Source organism: Bombus impatiens, unplaced genomic scaffold (assembly GCF_000188095.3).
Source record: "Bombus impatiens unplaced genomic scaffold, BIMP_2.2 scf_0248, whole genome shotgun sequence".
Lineage (NCBI taxonomy): Eukaryota > Metazoa > Arthropoda > Insecta > Hymenoptera > Apidae > Bombus > Bombus impatiens.
This window is the reverse complement of record NT_176667.1, coordinates 2,016,168-2,035,178: the sequence shown is the minus strand read 5'-3', so window position 1 is coordinate 2,035,178 and position 19,011 is coordinate 2,016,168. Positions and strand designations below refer to the sequence as shown.

Sequence of the window (19,011 nt, the reverse complement as noted above, 5' to 3'; positions counted from 1 at the left end):
GGGCCCTCGAGGGGAATCGGTACGCCGTTTATCAACAACACTTCCTCCTCTCTCATGCTGGATTTCTTTTCGCAGTCCACCACCTTCACCCCAGGCCCGAGAATCGACTCCACCGTCGACTGGATCTCGTGATCGTCCATTCCTGAGAAAACGTATGGCACGGGTTGCTACGCGAAACTTGTTGCTGATTTATTCGTACCTCGTGCGAAATCGATATGGACGTGATCGCGGTTTTCTTTCGACCAAGCATTTATTACGCAAGCTCATGAAAGTATTCGAACATCCGAAGACACCTTATATCACGCATTATGCGTACCGTACGAAATATTTAGAAATTTCGTCAGCACCGTTGCGAGACTGTCGTAATTCTTGGACACACGGATTTTTATAGATTTATGGTAAAGTTAAGATTACATGGAATTCTTATAACGCGTAAAAATATAGAGAATATTCGAAATACGGTATGCGTTGTACCTAGTATTCGGTAGGTGAAATCGTTCTCTGCGTATATTCCACTCTTTTAGTCGTATTTGTAAAAATATGAATTTGCATAAATATCCGCAGTCCAGTAATTATGTACGTTGGTCGAGTTTCAAACAAATCTGAAAATGTACGTAGAAATTACAAGATGTATACGATATGATAAATATTATTTCTCAGTAGAGGAATTTAATTACCAGTAATTTTATGTTTAATACTGATTTACATTAGAAGTTATTACTTTCAGACTTCTCGAAGGGAGCAAACATTTTTATTCGTTTTGAAGTTAATTAGTGGAGAAATGAAATAAAACTTTGTTTTAATTCAACTAATTGCAAGAGTTTCTTAATTCTTGATAGATATGCCGAGTAAGCGGAATATTTCAAGCCAGATTTGTAACAACGTAGCAACAAAGAAGCTTCTGATGTTAATCTCTGTTCTCAAGTTCTTCAATCCCTTGAAATTCTTTTGACAGCGTTCGAGGAAACTGATGCGCGGCGAAAGAAATATTCGCCGTCGTTGTCCTTCCTCTAAACTGCTTTTCAAGCGATTTTCATTTCAAACCTTGGCGCAGAGATGCGCTAAATTATGTTCGCTAAGATATCATTAGTCCTGAGTTTAATCGAATAACGCTGATTTATCACGAATATTTCTCATGACGTCAAAAATAACGAGACACGATATTTCTTGAATTATAAATCAGATACTCCAATACTTTGATTCTTTATACTTATTTACTCTCTCCTCTTAATGCGATTATCAATTTAGAAAAATTCAAACACAATCTGTAAACAGACGAAAATAAAAGAGTTGTGCTTGTACAATTTTATTATTTCACGATACATCGCAGATTATATTAAAATTTTGCACAAACCTTACTTTACCTCTAAAGTAGATTTTAAATAATTTTAACATAGAATATATTAACTGTGCGGTGAAATTTGGTTAGAATTTCGTTTCCACAAGAACAGTCGTATTGTAGAACATACAAGACTTTAGTGACTAATTATATTTGAGTTGTAGGAAAAATTGCAATTTGTACAATGTAATCTACGTAAATGCAAATTACTTCAAATATGATATACATAATATATGACCTGATACACTATCAGCCAGGTGAAAATTTTCTCAGTTTTGTCCGATTAATTTTCTTATTAATTCAAACTTACTGCTGCGGATTTCATAAAAATTTATAGAAATTCTGTGTTCGGGGATTTTTCTAAGATAGTAAAAGTTTAAATTAACTCCTTTTAAATTGTTGGCTTCCATACTTTTCACTGACAGTGTACTCGTCTACTTCGCTATTGAAGGAATCCACGTATCGAACATAACTGAAACGCGAAAAACAAGGATCGTCACGTCATTAGCCTCCTTTCAAAACAGCGCAAAAGTCTTCGACTACGAACGAAAACACATCTTATTATGCAAATTAACTGGTTCGTGTAATCGTTATAATCGTATCAGAATCGTAAACTTAATCAACGGAGAATAAGTGAATGAAATTCAGTACTTACGAAGTTGCTAATATGTCGGTTAATCGTGCCGTATAATCCAAGTCGAAGATTACGAAATGAAATCCGCAAAACATCGTTAGGGGCGACGTTACAGCGACAAAACGATTTGGAGGAAATTTTTATTACAATAATTTGCACCTGGCCGACTCGTCGAAGGTAAGTCAAGTTAAAATACGTTCGAAGGGTACTCGGAGATGGAATCAGCTGCATACCGAATTGCAAATGAACCAGCGATGAGAAGGAAATCATAATAATACCACGGACAGATGTTAAAGCTCTTGTCCACGAGTCTTCATCTAACTAAATGAAATCGAGGATGACGTGAAATCGTTGAATTATTTTTAGCAGACGGATATCTCTTGGCCGCCTGCACGAGGAAGTTTTTAGATAGTGACATTTGTTTGACAGATCTAGACACTTTCACTCATAGGTAATACTTTGTACGCGTACCGCGTACATTAGGATCACGTGGCAAGTAGATTTGTAGATATGAAAAAGCTTTTCTAATGGTTTATAGTCGCCCTATTCTTAGAAGTCATGTACTATTAAATTAAACGTTCTTATTGTATTATTTCATGTTCGCATCAGAGTAATTACATTTTCAAAGCAATAGTTACTTAAGTGGATTTATGTAAATCTAAATTATAAATATTAGATTCTATATATTATTAACGCGTAATTTATAGGATACTCGTTAATTATACAGGGTGGTTGATAACTGGCGGTACGAGCGGAAAGGGGGTGATTCTACGCGAAAAAAGAAGTCTCGATGGAAAAATTAAAAAAAAAAAGAAAATTAAAAAAAAAATTTTATTCTATATTTTCGACTTCTTTTTTCGCGTAGAATCACCCCCTTTCCGCTTGTACCACCAGTTACCAACCACCCTGTATATCCAATGATTCAATCATAGACAATCAGAAGTTATATACATTCGTTGTTACATCCATATTTTGAAATATTCGCTGACAAAAATAATATTTTTAAACACAAAGTTTTGTAGGAAATAAAGAAACAAATTTTTTAAATTGCTTCATAGCATCGTCGTTTCTGATGTTCTAATAAAGGCATGGTAAATAGACTCGATGATTTTATTTACTATTCGCAGGAGATGGCGTTATTCCGTAAATTTTTCGTCGTTCCGAGTGCTGAGAAAATACCACGACAGAGTTCGAGTAATTAACGAATCATGCTCGTACGAAGCTAAACAAGAACACCTGGAGGAAAGCAAACGAAAGCGCCCCGATCGATGAAGGATCGGTTTGACGAGCGCACAGCTGCGCATGCGCGCAATCGGAGCGACACGTTTGAAATAATTCAACAACCAAGTCACGAGAATCACGAGATCTCGAGACAAGAGCTGGCGGCAATCCGTGAAGGCTCAGGTAATATCTGGAGAGCACCTGCACACGTGCGTCCTACCACCTGACCCATCCAAACTAACCTAAGCTAACACTACCTGACTGAAATCGAGCACGCCTCGCACCTGCGTCCAAGGATCGGCATTTAAAATCATGCCCAGAATCATCAAGATTTTTTATTTATTTACCTGTTTATTAATCTATTAACCGGATCATCTTTTAACCTGAAAGTTCCATAATCATGGAATGAAAAGTTAACTAGGACGAATTAATTTTATCTCTTTACGACATGAATTATTTGTAAGCAATTATTTGTGAAAAAACGAAACCTATATAGAGATCTATTTCGTTCAGTAATTATCATAACTATCATAACGTGTATTTTACTGTGGATATTTTATATAACCTTTTTACATCATGCGCGTTCTTTCCATTTTTGCACGTTGCAAATAAAAGATCCATTAAAAATCAATGAATATAATACGATAGTGTTATAGATTTCAAGTTCTTTGAATTTGAACAGACATACAGATCGTAACATTCGCGTGGAAAATCTCCTATGCGAACAAAGTGAAAATTATTTTCAAAGTTGAATCAAATATTCCGTAAAAACTAGATAAAATTCATGTTAAAAATGAATGAAAAAGCTTATGTAATCGATCGGAAATTTCGGTAGACGGTACGCAAACAGTATTTTACGTTTACAAAATCGAATACCGCTTGGAACATATTTGATGAGAATATTTTCTACGAAATTACCATGTTCTTATTTTCGCTTATCAATTTATATCGTTCATCGTTCGTTTATATAATAACCACATCGTCGAATCTTCCCTTGAAAATCAGACGAAGAACAGGCGCTTATTTCGTATAACACGTTATTGCATTATTCATGAACTAATGTAACAATAGATACGACGCATTTCCATCACAACCGAGATGATTCCTGTGAGATAGATCAGGAACTTCGCCTCCGACCTGAGTCACGAATGAGGTTAAGAATGTTGCGGATCGACGATGCAAAGAATGTATTATCTTGGTTCACGCACACACGCCTATACATCGAATCCACCTTCGTTGATTTACATCTTCGAGGAAGCAACAGGATGATCCACGGAAACAACCTTATTTATGGCGAGAGAAACACAGAAGTACGTGTCTCTGGCTGCAATTTTTCAACCACAGTTTCTCTTGTTTCTTCTCTGCGGTTACGATATAACAAGGATTTCCGTCGAAAGGATACATGTGGACAGGAGGACGTATATTATGAAAATGTTTCCAGTAGAATGATGTTGTATTCCATGAACTCTTCGAGTGGTTGTCAGAAATAAGAAACAGATTGAATATTTTAAAACAGAAGAATTACATGTCTGAAATAATTTTATTGAAAAATGATCGAGGTAAAGACGACGTATCATGTCCGAAGATAAGTTCTCGCGCTTTTTTTCTGAAGTATATTTAATAGAAAATTTTCGAGATCTAGAGTCATGTACTTTATTAAGCTCAGTTAATTTTTTAATCGCTTCACTTGGCTTTAGTTTTTCATCTCAAATTTTATCTCGTGCACTAATAATATTAAAACATTTTATGTTTTTCCTTTTCATATAGCTACTAGATTCTCGTGTAAAGATCTTTTATTTCTTAGTGTGTAATGAAATATTCTCTAAATACCTACATCTATATTTATGCAAGTTTCATCATACCGTGAAGTAATCGTTCAACAAATACTCGAGACAAGATTTTTGTTTAAAAATACAGGAAATATATAAAACGTGAAAAATATAATTCTGATGCATAATGCGTTGAGATTTCTCTGGTCCCTCGTGTTTTTCTTCTAACCTCTATTATTTAAAAAAAAGGAGAAGTTCATCTCAGCAACCTCAATACCGTTATCACTCTCATCTTGCTCCTATAATTCGATGATGACAGTTATTAAACGAATTATTACTACTAATTCACCTCGCAATGCCGCGCGTAAATCGTCATTCTCTCGAAATGTTTTCAATTACCGTCGCGATTAGGCGTGATCGTCGCGGCAAACATTCTCACGTGACCGTAATGAACATCTTGATAGCATTCATCGTTCAATTTCCCATGGAGAAAGGAACAAGGAATCGCGACAACCGTGACAACGAACCATAATATCGTTCCTCGCGATCCGATTTAACTAACGTGTACAGTAAATTGCTGACCTATCCGACTATACACGGTAAATTTTCCTCCTTTGAAACACCGGTCGTTACCGTATTTTCGTATCTTCGTATCCTCCCATTTGTTTCGTCCTATACAGTCGTGGATTGCCAATTGCCTAAAAATCTCGTAGCTTGCAGGAACTGCTAACACGGTTATGATTCGCCCACTACGATTACAGTAGATCATATGTGATGATAGAGTGCAATTTCGTATCGAAGAAATTATGTTACGACCAGGGCTTGATCTTTGACACTTAAAAAAGCTGCTTTAACGATACTTTGGTTCGTTCCTTCTGGGATGAAATAAGGAGGGATGTGCGAGCAACAAATTTTACCCTGCCATGATTCTCTCAGTCGTTCTCGACCCCAATTATATTTTTGCAACTTTAAAAAATATCATCGGTTTGAACAAAGTATTACGAGGGTCTTATCGATCTCAACAAACCAGTATCTTTCGCAAAGAAATTTCAGGTAAAATTATCGCGAAAGGAAAACCAGCCTGGTACACACGAATCAAATAATAATTTTCCTAATAACGCACACGACGCCACGTTCGTAACTGCATCGCACAAAAATTCCGTAACGAACAGAACAATTCGCCAATCTTCGCAGCTCAACGACTCACGACTTTCGAAACTCGTTTCCTTCGCGATTAATCTTGCAATCTCGTAAACGTTGAAAAATCAAAAACACCGCGTGGATGTATAACTTTGCTTCAATTTTGACGTAGCTTCTGATAGCTCTCTAACTGACGCGGCTTCGTTTCTAGTCGAGAAGTCTAAGGCAACCGTGACAGGAACTAGGATGAAGCAGAAGATGCGAAGAAGTGTCGTGGAAGTATAGAGAAAGACGAAGTGCGTTTGCCGAGGCAAGGAGGGCTAATTAATTGGCGGGCGTGCTAATTAAGGGCGAGAAACGTAATGTCACGGCGCTCTATTTGCACAGCACGCCAGGCACAGAAAGCCAAGCTGTTTCAGACTGTTTACAATCTTCCAAGTTCAGACGGTTTCCATTGAGTCTCATTAGTGTTAATCGCATCGCGTTCACGGTTAGTAAACGGAAGGATGTTTGGATGCGTTTGGCCGATGAAATTCAGTTCGATCGACCGATTGTCTGCGTTGCTGCAGGTGCCAAAGTCGATGGAACATCCCGTAAATCACTGTCGTACAAATGGAGACAAATTCCACCGAGAAAGTTGGAAACATGAGGACACGAATGTGGTTCGACGACGAGAAAATCGTTTGTAGAACGTTGGGACGTTTGTCGTCGGTTTGCTCGTGGTTTGCGAAGATCTGGAAGAGGATTTGCTGGAAGGTAAATCGATCTTCCTGAGTTCTGGATTGGCGAACCATTGAATTAGTTCGCAGAATTTCGCTATAAGATATTAAAGGAAGTTGATAGGGATTTCTAGATTTATACAAGCTAAACAGTAAAGCAAAAGAAAGTTTGTGTAAATGTTGTGTACAAATTATACAAAATGTTTCAAAATCGTTGGCAAAAATGTGGGTACAAGCAGTAGTTCGATCGAAGTTCGATCGAAGAGTAATATCAACGAAAGAATGGACTCGAAGTGTATATTTTGTATATCGTTCATGAGATTCACGTTGTTTTACAGTAGATTATCGAATTCATATAAACTTACTATAAACTAATAGAATATTTACTACTAATAGAATATTTGATAACAGAATACAAAATACGGTTTAGCATTAGCTAGGTTTTAAAACTATTTAATTTAATACAATTCATAATCAAAATTAGCTAATTTACTTTTAAATTATCTTGCGATAAAGATTTTGTAAAATAAATATTTATACGAATCTTCTTTCCACTTCGTTTTAAACGATCTGTGTAATAGTTTCAAAATAAAGAATTAATTTTCCTTTTTAAAACACATGTATTTCCTCATTTACCGTACTTTCAACCATTCTTCTGTTATTGCAAAGCGAAGATTAGTCGTGTTTTTGCAAGTATCTATGTCTTACAATCGCGTACTCCTCGATTATTGTTTACGACACCTAATTATAATTACATCATAAGTGCATCTCGATAAAACGATAGAGGAGCTCTATGAAAGTATCAACACGCGTAACGACGAAAGGCAACAAAAATCATTTCCCTGGAGTTTTATGATTTCGAAACCATCAACATCTACGCAAACGTATCCACAATAACAGAACTTCAACGTCGAAGAACCAGCAGATGACGCTCTAACTAAAAAGAAATGGCGTCATCAAGGAAACGTAGCGGTGCACCTGCAGTACCGTAGAATGGCGCTAATTCCTGCGTAAATAAAGCGAACGCTAATTTTCGTTTCGATAAATGGCTCAATTAAAACTGTAAAGTCGCCCGCGGTCGCGATTTTTCCGACACGTGCTCGCGCTCGAAACCACTGCCAAGTCACGAATTAATTAAATTCCCCAGCGACTAATTAAGACACGGAAACGGGACACGCGAGTGCGTGAGTCTTCGTTCGAATGTTACATCAGACATTCTGTCGTCCAGAACGGAGAACACCCATTGAAACGCGGCATGCTCACGATCGTCGACGCGCGAACAAAACGAAAGTTAAACGCGCATCGGCCTGGATGAAAATTCGCGTGTGAGATCTGGCCGGATAAAGAAAGCGCAAGTCGTGATTGTGTGCAAATTGCACGCCACGCTGCCCTGTCACGCTAAACACCGACCATTTTACGGAATAACGTGAAAAGGATACGTTCCTTTTCTTTCTTTTTTTTTTGTCGAGCTCTTACGTGTGTCGGAAATCTAGCGTTGCGTTATCCAATTGCCTGTTTCGACACTTCTTTGTAAATTTTATGAATTGAAGTCGCTTGTGTTGCGATTTTTTGATTAATAACACTGATTAATCGGTGTATAGGTGGCAATTTAGATTGTAAAATTATATTATAAGAACCGTCTTTTTTTTTTTTTTTTTTTTTTTTTTTTTTTTTTTTTTAGATTCGAGGAACATTATGAAGAAATGACCCACACCGCAAAACGGCAAATTGAGCGAAATGGGTCGGGTGTTTCAATCCTGACTTTTTTAATATTACCTACGTTTTTAGAGCAGCTTTTTAGAATTGAGGGATTTTATGAAGAACGACCCAAACGATAGAATGATAAATTGAGTGGACTGGGTTGGAAATTTTAGACACATTTTTTTATATTACCTGCGTTTGAATTGATAATTACTATGACTCTTGGAGAATTTTGTACTATTTATGTTTGCAAAATAAACAGAGATTTCATTGGAATTCTATTATTTGATTGATAAATACACCAAGCTCCTAGATACATATTTATCATCAAACCCTATATTGCAGCATTCCGCACTTTTGCTTCTCAATTTTAGAATTTTTATATGGAATGAAACAACAAGAGAGCTTGAAACTTGTAAAATTGTAGTATTTCGTTTCGTTTATTAAGACATTTTTTACTATTATATAACGGATTTTGTTAACATTGGTAATTTGTAAAATTTTCCTAATACTGTATTAGTTTAATCATGCAAGAAATTTCTGGCCCTATATTATCGGTTTCTCATTTTCTTCTTTCATGTTGTTTGTACAATAAATTTGTAAGGAAGGAAATTGGAATTCGAGTTTTCACGTGATATCACATTTGAGATGTATGAATATTTTATGATTTAGTCTTTATGTGTAGTTTGCTCGTGGATTGTTTGTGGACTGTAGTTAACGCTAATTGGAGTTGTTTGTAATGTTGCAGTTTGTCGTGTAAATGAACAGTATAATTGAACGAATATAATGTGTAATGTGCAAACAGGCAACGAATAGTAGTTTAATACAATGTGCAATGAATTTCGTAGATGAGCGTAGTATTGTATTATGTACCTTTTACCGCAAATTTTCCTCGATCTTAGTATGTGTAATTGACTGTTCAATATACTCAGACATAATATCGACTGTTGTAATAATTCACTTCTTTCTAAACGCTTAACACTCACGTAACATAAAGACGAATATATTAAACTTTAATTCAAACGAAAATACAATTTTGACAATGTATAATAATTATTTAATGTTCTAGGAATATCACAATTTAAGTACACAGAAAGTAGTAACTCATAAAATATAATGACAGTCTACTTTGATCATCTTTTCCAAGATAATGTTCAACTCTTTCCAAGAAATACGTTTTCAAAGAGAATTACATATCTCATTTTCTTTCAATCTCCCCTATTAAACGTACTAAAAAGGAAAGACCTCTAGGCTCCGGGCTCAGCGAACCATCTTCGCTGTTGAATCAATCTGAAAATTTATATACAAGTTTCCCTTCGTTCTTTTACCTTTTAGTGTAACTACGACAAAAAAATACGTATCTAAATTCGCTAAATTCTTCGTTATTTTAACCAACGTTCCAGCTAACTAACTTAAATTTCAAATAAACACCCGCCTATAATACCATTCCCATTCTTTCTTCTTTCTCATTTACTTTTTAATGCGTAGTTTTAACTAAAATGTATATTCAGAGGGGAAAATTGCATAAAAGGTGAAATTGTAGCAGAATTTCATCGTTGCTACCGCGTTTCCTGATCGTTCAGCTGCAATGTCTATTATCTGGGTTACTAATTAAAGTGCGCGCATCAACAAGTGGGGGACCCGGTTTTCGCTTCATTGTCTTCCTGTCTGTCCTCAGTCTGGTTTCCCTGTGTCCGCCACCGGACATACGATAATGAAATAAACCAGGCGTACGGCGCCGTCTTTATTCCGTATTTATTGTTACTCCCGACCAAGAAAACGTGGATCGCGTGTTCTTGGACGGGAGTCGTGAGAACCCAGACCGTGACTCCCTGACATTTGAAAAGGGGAGAAGTTAAGAATCCGAGAAGGGACCAAGGTGCGTCAGTCGTCGTGTTAATCATTAATTAGACCACATATTAATGCGCCACATATTAGACCGCTTATTAATTTGCACGGCCGTTCTTTTTCTACTTTCGAATTATCAGCAATGATCTTATACTCTGTCATAAAAGAACGGTATAACTAGATATAATTTTTATTAATTACCTTCTTTAGGTGCGGAAGGTAAGAACGTTTCCACACTACGAACATAGAAATTTTTGTTTCTTAAGTTTGTTTCTTCGTATATTCTATATTTTTAAAGTTAAAACAGAAGCTTTATTACAGTTTGTTTTATAGACACTTACGGTTATAATTTTTATACCGGCGGTATATAATTATATGTTATTTATTATATGACATATTAACAATCGTGAAGTAGAGATGATAGGCGCAGAATTTACAGATTTATAAGAAGCAAGAAATAAGGCGAATGATCGTGAAATAAAATTTCGTTTCTCATATCTTAAATCGAACAAGCATAATTTACAACGTACGATATTTCAACATTGGTTCCCGTAAAATATTCTCTCACTTCGCGTAGAGTTTACGATATAATAACTTTCAGGACCACCAAGAATCTAGTCTCGATTGTAATATTTTACTTGAAGTAACATGGAACGAGACTACGTGTCGACGAATAAACTTTGTTCCAAGTTGCGTGATAAACGGAAACACAAACGGCAAGTCACTTTTCCTTTCGCGAAGAAACATTCACAAGACTAGTGAATTAATACCCCCCGCTATAGCTGTGAGTTTCACGTTCAACCAGTAACCAGACACATGCATTATTTAAAACATTTCATCTTATTAAAAATTTCGATGCATTTAAATCACGCGTTTAATTAAATCATTCTTCCGATAATTAAAATTCAAAATTCCTGGAAAAGCCAACGTGGAACTGAATACAATTTTTATTTAACGACTGAATTATCTAATGAATAAAACCACAGATAATTAAACAATCAAGCTACTGTTTGCGTTATTCGGCCGAATTCGAAATAACTCGTAACTGGTTATGGTGCGAAATAATTTCAGTTTCATGACTTCATTGGAAAACTAAAACTAATAAATATCACGATATTTTATAAATTTAATTCTACGTTATATTACAGTATATTCAAGATAATATACGTACTAGAGTAGAAAATGACAAAATGGAGTACACACGAGATACTTGAAAATCGTCTTTAAAATAGATATCGTTTCCTTATTAATATCCTCTGATATTACATCGTACGAGCTTCTAAAAATCTCATTTTACTATTCATAAAAAATTTCACGTTTTTCTGTACACAATATCAAATATAACGTACGTAGAGATAAATTTGAAGAATCAGGTGCAAAATTTCGGTTACGCAGTTAAGCAAGCAAAATTCCGCCGTACACTCGTGACTAAACGTTTATCTACACATGAATGAACTTTAAAATAATTTCGCATTTACATTAGAAAAAAACTGGTCTGGTGCCAGTTCTCGTCGTATGAAACGAGCTGTGTTAACGATAAGCGGTGGACGTTACGAAATATTATACATACTTTACTCCGGCCCAAGTAATTTCTTCCTAGAAAAAAGGTTGCTTACCGTGCAACAAAATTATATAAAACGATATCCGGTTTCTTAAGCGGCAATAAAAATCTTGGTATATTTCTTGATCCTTAATAGTCACGTTCCATTTCCATTTACGACTGAAAATGAAATCTGTATAGAAGACAAGCAAACCGATTCCAAATACCAATAAAATAAAACTATAAACCTATTCAATAAAGTTAAATTCATGAAACTTACGTCAAAAACAATGAAGAAGATAAAAGAACAAAAATTTGCTTCTTGAACGATTCGATCAAAGTAGAATTTTAAACAATTCATTATCGATTCCAAATTTTAGCGAGGCAATGATACCAACGAATAAAATTCTACAAAGCAAAAATAACTAAAATAAGAATAGAATAAAAAAGAAAAAGGAGAAACCATGGGATAAACGATTAAAGTATAGCTTCGAACAAATTAAGGTTTGACTTCGTAAAAGAAAAAACGTATCAAATCCAAAGGTAAACAAAACCGTATATAAAACTGCATAAGAACAGAGAGAGAAAAAAAAGCATTAGTGAACCGAAAAACGTTCCTTAAACGATTTCCAAGTCGATATTAATTTCACGAAGCACTAGCGATCATTTTACGCATCAGAACACCAGCAAACATGTGCAACTCGATGACGTTTAATATTCAGTTAATTAGTCACGGATCGTAACGTACTGTTTTGCTATAGCCGTTTGAAACCTCGCGTCTGATTAATGTGTTTTCTACTGATCCACAGATCGTCACGCGAAATCTGTTCGTTAGTGTATGATTATCATTCAGAATCGCAGATTATCGTTTGCTCCAAGTATCAGTCTCGTACCGTGCAATCGAAAATCATTCGAGTAATAACTAAAATTTCCACGGTGTTCAACCTCGACCAAACGGATGGAATCCGTTAAAACGAGCCACACTTCCAAACCGGTAGTCTCGATTAGCTGAAGACATTTTTATGAACAAACGAAATTACGTCCAGGAAAATGTTTATCCTGCGTGGTAATTTACAAGAACCAGAAATCGAATTGCACGAATAAAAGAACATTTTGACAACTGTAATTTTGAGTTTCTCAAGGAAATCCCAGTGTTTGGATAGAAGTTCGCGTTTCTCTCTATGTTGATAGCTTACTTTGTATAGAAGATTCAAGTAACGTAACAGTTTTTGGTGCGTCAAAAAAGAAGTATGTAAACTCATTTATATGCTAATAATATGCTAATAATTACTATGTAACATTTACTATGTACACTACGTTTTTCCTCCATCGATGACGTTATACATATTATTATAGACAATACTTATCTGTATAGCTTTGTATGTTTGTTCACTGCACTTATGTAATATTCGCAATGTTCTTCAAAGTGTAATCAAATGACAAACACAATCTGATAAGCGTAAACCGAGTTTCCTGTTACGTTCTAAAGATATATTTCGATTTTTTATTCTTTTTTCTTATAGAAAAAAAGAAACGATGGCGATAAAAAGAAAGAGATGGTACACGATAAATTCTGAAATACATTCGATAACGAGATGCAAGTTTATTTTTTAGTTGAAATATTTTCTACAAACTTGACGTTTGATAATACTATACGATGCGAACTGGATGACCACGCCCTCGAAGAGATTTACATAATACGATATACTAAATGCAGAGTGCAAAATTGTACAACTCGCGCTCTAAATACTTTCGGAATTATGGCTGGTGCTTGTGCGGTTCATTTTGTTGGAAGAAGGCCAGGAGTGCTCTGTTAACGCAATTTAAAATTGAAATTGTATCCAGTTCTATTGTGATGTCATCTCGTTCACGAGGAACGTGAGCGGGAGGAATTGTTTCTTACGTGAAATTATTCAGACTCGCGACAGTTAATAACAATGATCAATGCCGCTTACAATGAATAATTTAAATATCAGGTCACCTCGCCAATTATGCGTTTATGTATGTGAATATTCCTTAGTTTGGAATAAAATTTGCAATGTAAAAGGATAATAACGAAGCAGGCTTAAGAGACAAAATGCTGGCGTTAGAATAACAACGAAAATTAATCGAATACTTCTTGCGCAATAAGCTAGAACCAATAGTGTTAATGAATTTACAAATTACAGGTTCTATTCACCACTGTTACTTAAAAAACTTAATATCGATATATTTGTATAAATTACCAATTAATAATATTGGTGAGTTTGAAAATTGCAAGTTGTAGTTTCTACAACTGCGTTGCGCAAACAATTTGCACTTAAATCATTAATATCGTTGGGACATACCATATTCTCCGCGAGATCATACTAAAATCATTGTTTAATTAATTAAATAGGGTTTTATTGATTTATTACACGATGTATATCGTGGTGTATACAAATTAACCATAAACTGAACTAATCCTCGTAAATAATATATCTATACACACAGATTTAATATATAGGCTATATATCATGACACAGAAACCAATCATCTACCGCTGAATAAAACACAAGGTGCTATCACAAACAAAGTGCAATTAATTTTAGCAATATCGTTCGGAAAATCAGGCAAGCGATGAACATCGAAACAAAAGAGTGGCGAATACCCCGTGTAACATAAAATCTACCAGGCTTCTACGTGGATTGACTGTTTCGTTTGGCGCCGTGTTCATGAGCACGTCCGCAATTAAGAAACCAATTTACCGGCGATTCGCGCGGCCTCAAGGCGGCTAAACGCTCGTTTCTTAAGTACGGTGCACTGACGAAAATTCCGTTTGCTTGATTTTTACAGGAGATCGCCGTCTGGATGCCGGCCAGGAAGCGTAATACTGTGAAATTGCCGGTGGAACGAGGCAAAAAGCGCGCGAGAACGTGTACCAACGTCGTCGTCGATTCGCGGCGCGCTTTCCTCGCGAGTGAATCGCGAGCTACGCTCCCTCTGTGCGCCCAGGGAGGGTGGCCGGCCCGAAATTTGCATTGCAGAGTGAAATTAGCTTGGTAAAAAGTGGCCGGCCCCGTAAGGAATTTGCAATGTTAACGAGGCCGATCGCCGCGTTTCTGATGCACACCGAGAACCCGGTACGTATTCTCGTTTGCACGTTAATTCGCTTCAGCTTAAGTCTACTTCTGCAACTTCTTCCACTCGCGATTTTTATTGCGTATCCGCGTTCTACGTTCCAGGATATATACATTGATTCAGGGAAATATTTGACCACTTACCATGGAAATTTCTTATGTCTATATTATGTATGTGTTACATCAAACATTTTGAAATGTCGTTAGCATTAAGACACGATTATCATGATTTCCTACATTAGCCGAATTTCAAACCAACTTGAAAATCCTAATGAGGAGAGCAAATGTACGTAAGAGGTTTTTAATCTATTTTAGTAAGCGTTTGATTGAAATTCGTGTGTGAATTCATAGCCGTAAAAGGTTTAAATCGTATTGGAAATAGGAAGAATGTACGTAGTAAAGATACGTAGTAAATACAAATTTATTGAACAGATCGCGTGGATTTTCATAGAATCCATGATCGAGTTATTTTTTTCGTTTGCTAATTAAGATTTATACGACTTCCACATACACAAGCTTGATGAAATAGATTTACGAGCGCATAAAGTATGCCAGACTTCACCAAAGCATTTTAAACACAATCTGGCTGGATTCATGATCCCATAAATTGCACGTGGAGTCTAATATTATCGAATTCATAATAAAAAAGGTATAATACCAGGAAGAATAAAGAATCTGAAGAATGTGTATCCATAAATCATCGGACGTATCTTATGTCTTATATTTGCTACGATTAGTAGCAGTAGTTTAATTTCATTAGCTTTACTTTAACAGAATAAATATGTCTTGCATATTACAAATATAAAGATAAAAAAAGCATTGTCGCTTAACATTTCAATATATTCTATATTATACTACCAACGAGAAATTCGATAATATCTATAAATGCAATGTCTGCGTTATTTTATTGCACACTGCATATTCAAGACACCAAACAGGACACCAAGCAGCCATTGTTAGAGAATACAATAAGGAAATATCGCTAATTCGTCGAATACGTAACAGGGCGCGTGCTAGGAATTCCTCGCGTTTGCCCACTTTCTCGAAATAGTCCGGCGGTGACAGGCCAAGAAAATCATGCAGGTTTAAGCATATTTTCGTCGATCAAATGAATTTCCTTCAAGGCGAGTGCCTTAGATAGTTTGCAAATTCTTTTCAGCTCTGAATCGCAGATGCGCAGAGCACCGCGCCGCTAGAGACGCCGAAAGAGAACTTTATTTAGGTTAGTGGAACTCGTAAAAAAAATCGCTACCTTATAACCGTTGGCGTGCCGAAATATTTCTTTGCAGTCGGTTTTAAACTGAACGCGAGAAAAAACCAGGATTGAAATATGCAGAGACGACGAAAATGAAAGCATCGGTCGAATTGTCAACGAACTTTTGTTTCGATAAAGACGTGCAGCTTGAAATTCGGTTTTTCCTGTTTCACTGAAACGCTTGTACGCTGCGCAACGCGTGACCAATCGACGAGGATAATTTCATAACACATCCAGGAAAAAAAAAGAGATAGAGTGGATAATTTGTACGAGCTAGATTTTTTATGAGTTTCCACGAAAATTTGAATTTTTCACGTCCCGAATCGCAGTCTATATTTATTCTCTACTGGTATAACATCAAAAAAATCGAGGCAATTAAATAACCTGTCGACAATTCACAATCGTACACTTGTAATTGTTTTTTGCACAAATAGTAAGGGAAATTAATTCGTTGTATACATCGGGAAGCAAAAATAAATTGACGACAATGAAACAATTATCCGGGCAATTTTCTTTCAACTATATTACAAATACGATATATTTAAAATATCATCGACTTAGGATCTCAAAAAAGTAAGTAATAGGAAATAATTTATCTAAAAATGACTTTTCAAGCTATCAAGGTGTTGTATAGTAATTGTTTTCAAGGTGAAAAAATGTTAATTGAAATAACATGTATCTTAATCGATGTATGTTCGTTCATCTTGAGATTAGTATTTGTTCCTGTTTCAAAAGTGTCCACAATATGGGCAAGTTCATGTTCACGAAGTTTCCATAATTCAAAAATATAAAAATTTATTGTATTTAATATGCAACAACTTATAAAAAATTACTTTATTCTTATATATTATAAATATAGTAAATTATATATATTATAACAGTTATCTGAAATAGTTGTAGTTCTTCCTCGATAAAATCAGAGCATTAAGCGTCAAATATTTTGCATCTATCACATTCTAGAGTTAAAATTTAATTATTTTAGGGAACGTAAACTATTCTAACAAACTTGAACTTCAGGAAGCTATTCTATCTACGGTCAGACCCACGTTAAACAAACTTTATGGCTTTATGTCGTCCTGTAACGTCGTGGTTATTTATCTGCAGTATGCGGAATACCAAATTATCTCGTTACTCTCGTTTGCTTATCGTATAATCAGAAATTTTGTCCGGTTTATTCTCATAATACAGAGCTTAAACTGATCAAACACAATCGCAGTTTTTTTGGTAAAAAAATTGGTTAATCAACCGCCGTCTATTTGAAATCACGGTATCCGAATATTCCAATATTTGCTTACGACCAAGCTATATTCGACTTAGAACTAACGAGAAAAGAGGTATTTTCACGTTATGTATCAGCAACACGGAAATGATAAAAAGGAGTCAGATGGTCCTCTCCCAAAACGTGGAACACGAAAAAGCATTGCATTCGTGTCTATTCTATATCTCGTTTGTGGTAGTACGGTGGCATTTGAAGAGAGAAAAACGATCCTGCTCCGCGGCGGCTGCGAAACGTGTCAAGTAATTGGTGTCAAGAACGAGAGGCAGGAATCGTTGGAGAAACGCGTTTAAGCAATCGTCTTACGGGATGTAATGCATTTCAGGCAGTTAAGATAATCACGAAACACCGGTTAAGAAAGGGATCTCCGTGTCATATACGTAGTATGTATATACGGCTGGAGACCCACTACAAACGAAGATATTTCCCTCTGAGACACAAGCTGAACGACATTGATGGCTCACGGAAAAAGTCCTTGGCAATAATATAATAATACCTGGAACGTTAAGTAATTGCGTAATTATGCTTACCTCCTTCCATGTTTATATAGGGTGTCGCGAAATATCATATGAAAGATATTTATAGGTATCGATATATAGGTATATCGATTCTAAATATCAAGACATAGAAATATACCGGTAACCTTTCTCTCTATATCACTCCCGATTTATATTTTTAAGCTATATCGGAAAAACCATAAAATTTCATTTTTGTATTTTTGAATCCTTCTCTCTTCACTTAGCGTCTCTAGATATCCGAAATTTATAAGTTTCGAGTAAATCTGAATTCGACAAAGAAAAAAGAAATACTTGTACCATATCTGAATATTTCTCATTCCGAGATGAAGAAACGAATGACATAGCATGTGGATAGGATTTCGACTGTCGTATTAGGTTGAGGAACATGCAGCGTGAATGAGACGAAGAGAAGACCTTATTCGCTAAGACCAATATATTTCTAACGTGAAATAACGTGAAAAATAAATCTCGTACGACACCTTTGTTCATGAATTTTTCTCGTTATTTTGATGTTTAAAATCGGCCCGATAAATATTCCCCACATTCAACATATTTTATGACACGTGTATATAATGTAAACGTGGTGAGTGTAGGTATGCGTGCACACGCAGTCTGTACGTAAATTACTCGCAAATAAACCTCGTGGAATTTCATGCCGCGAGATAGTACGACGTGTTATCTCGAACTGGCGATTGCACTTACGAGAGAAACGGGATGATGTCTCCCTGGTGTCGATCGATACCGGCGGACTCGCTGCTAAACGGAATACAATTGGATTGGTTCGCTTTTCCTCTCCTAGAGTCGAAAATAATTGCTTGATGACGAACGAATTCGAGGACACGATGGATAATGAAAGTGCCCAAATGCTGCAATCGTGTGTTAATTAAACGTTAATTTTGGGATGTAATGGAACTGTGGAAATGTAAAATGGTTACGTTATTGTTCGTGAGAGT

General features: G+C 35.8%; 2 protein-coding genes across 2 annotated transcripts in view; one reads left to right on the top strand and one right to left on the bottom strand.

Moving 5' to 3' along the window:
* Positions 1-5,103, top strand: part of LOC117151512 — a 25,752-nt gene extending 20,649 nt beyond the window's left edge. The window contains exons 2-3 of the mRNA XM_033320170.1: positions 3,101-3,377; positions 4,266-5,103. Coding sequence (XP_033176061.1) covers positions 3,242-3,377; positions 4,266-4,684 — 555 coding nt within the window. The 5' untranslated portion in view covers positions 3,101-3,241 and the 3' untranslated portion in view covers positions 4,685-5,103. The remainder of the gene's footprint in view (positions 1-3,100; positions 3,378-4,265) is intronic.
* The window catches only part of LOC105680592, a 297,589-nt gene that overhangs the window by 46,411 nt on the left and 232,167 nt on the right, over positions 1-19,011 (bottom strand). The window lies entirely within an intron of this gene.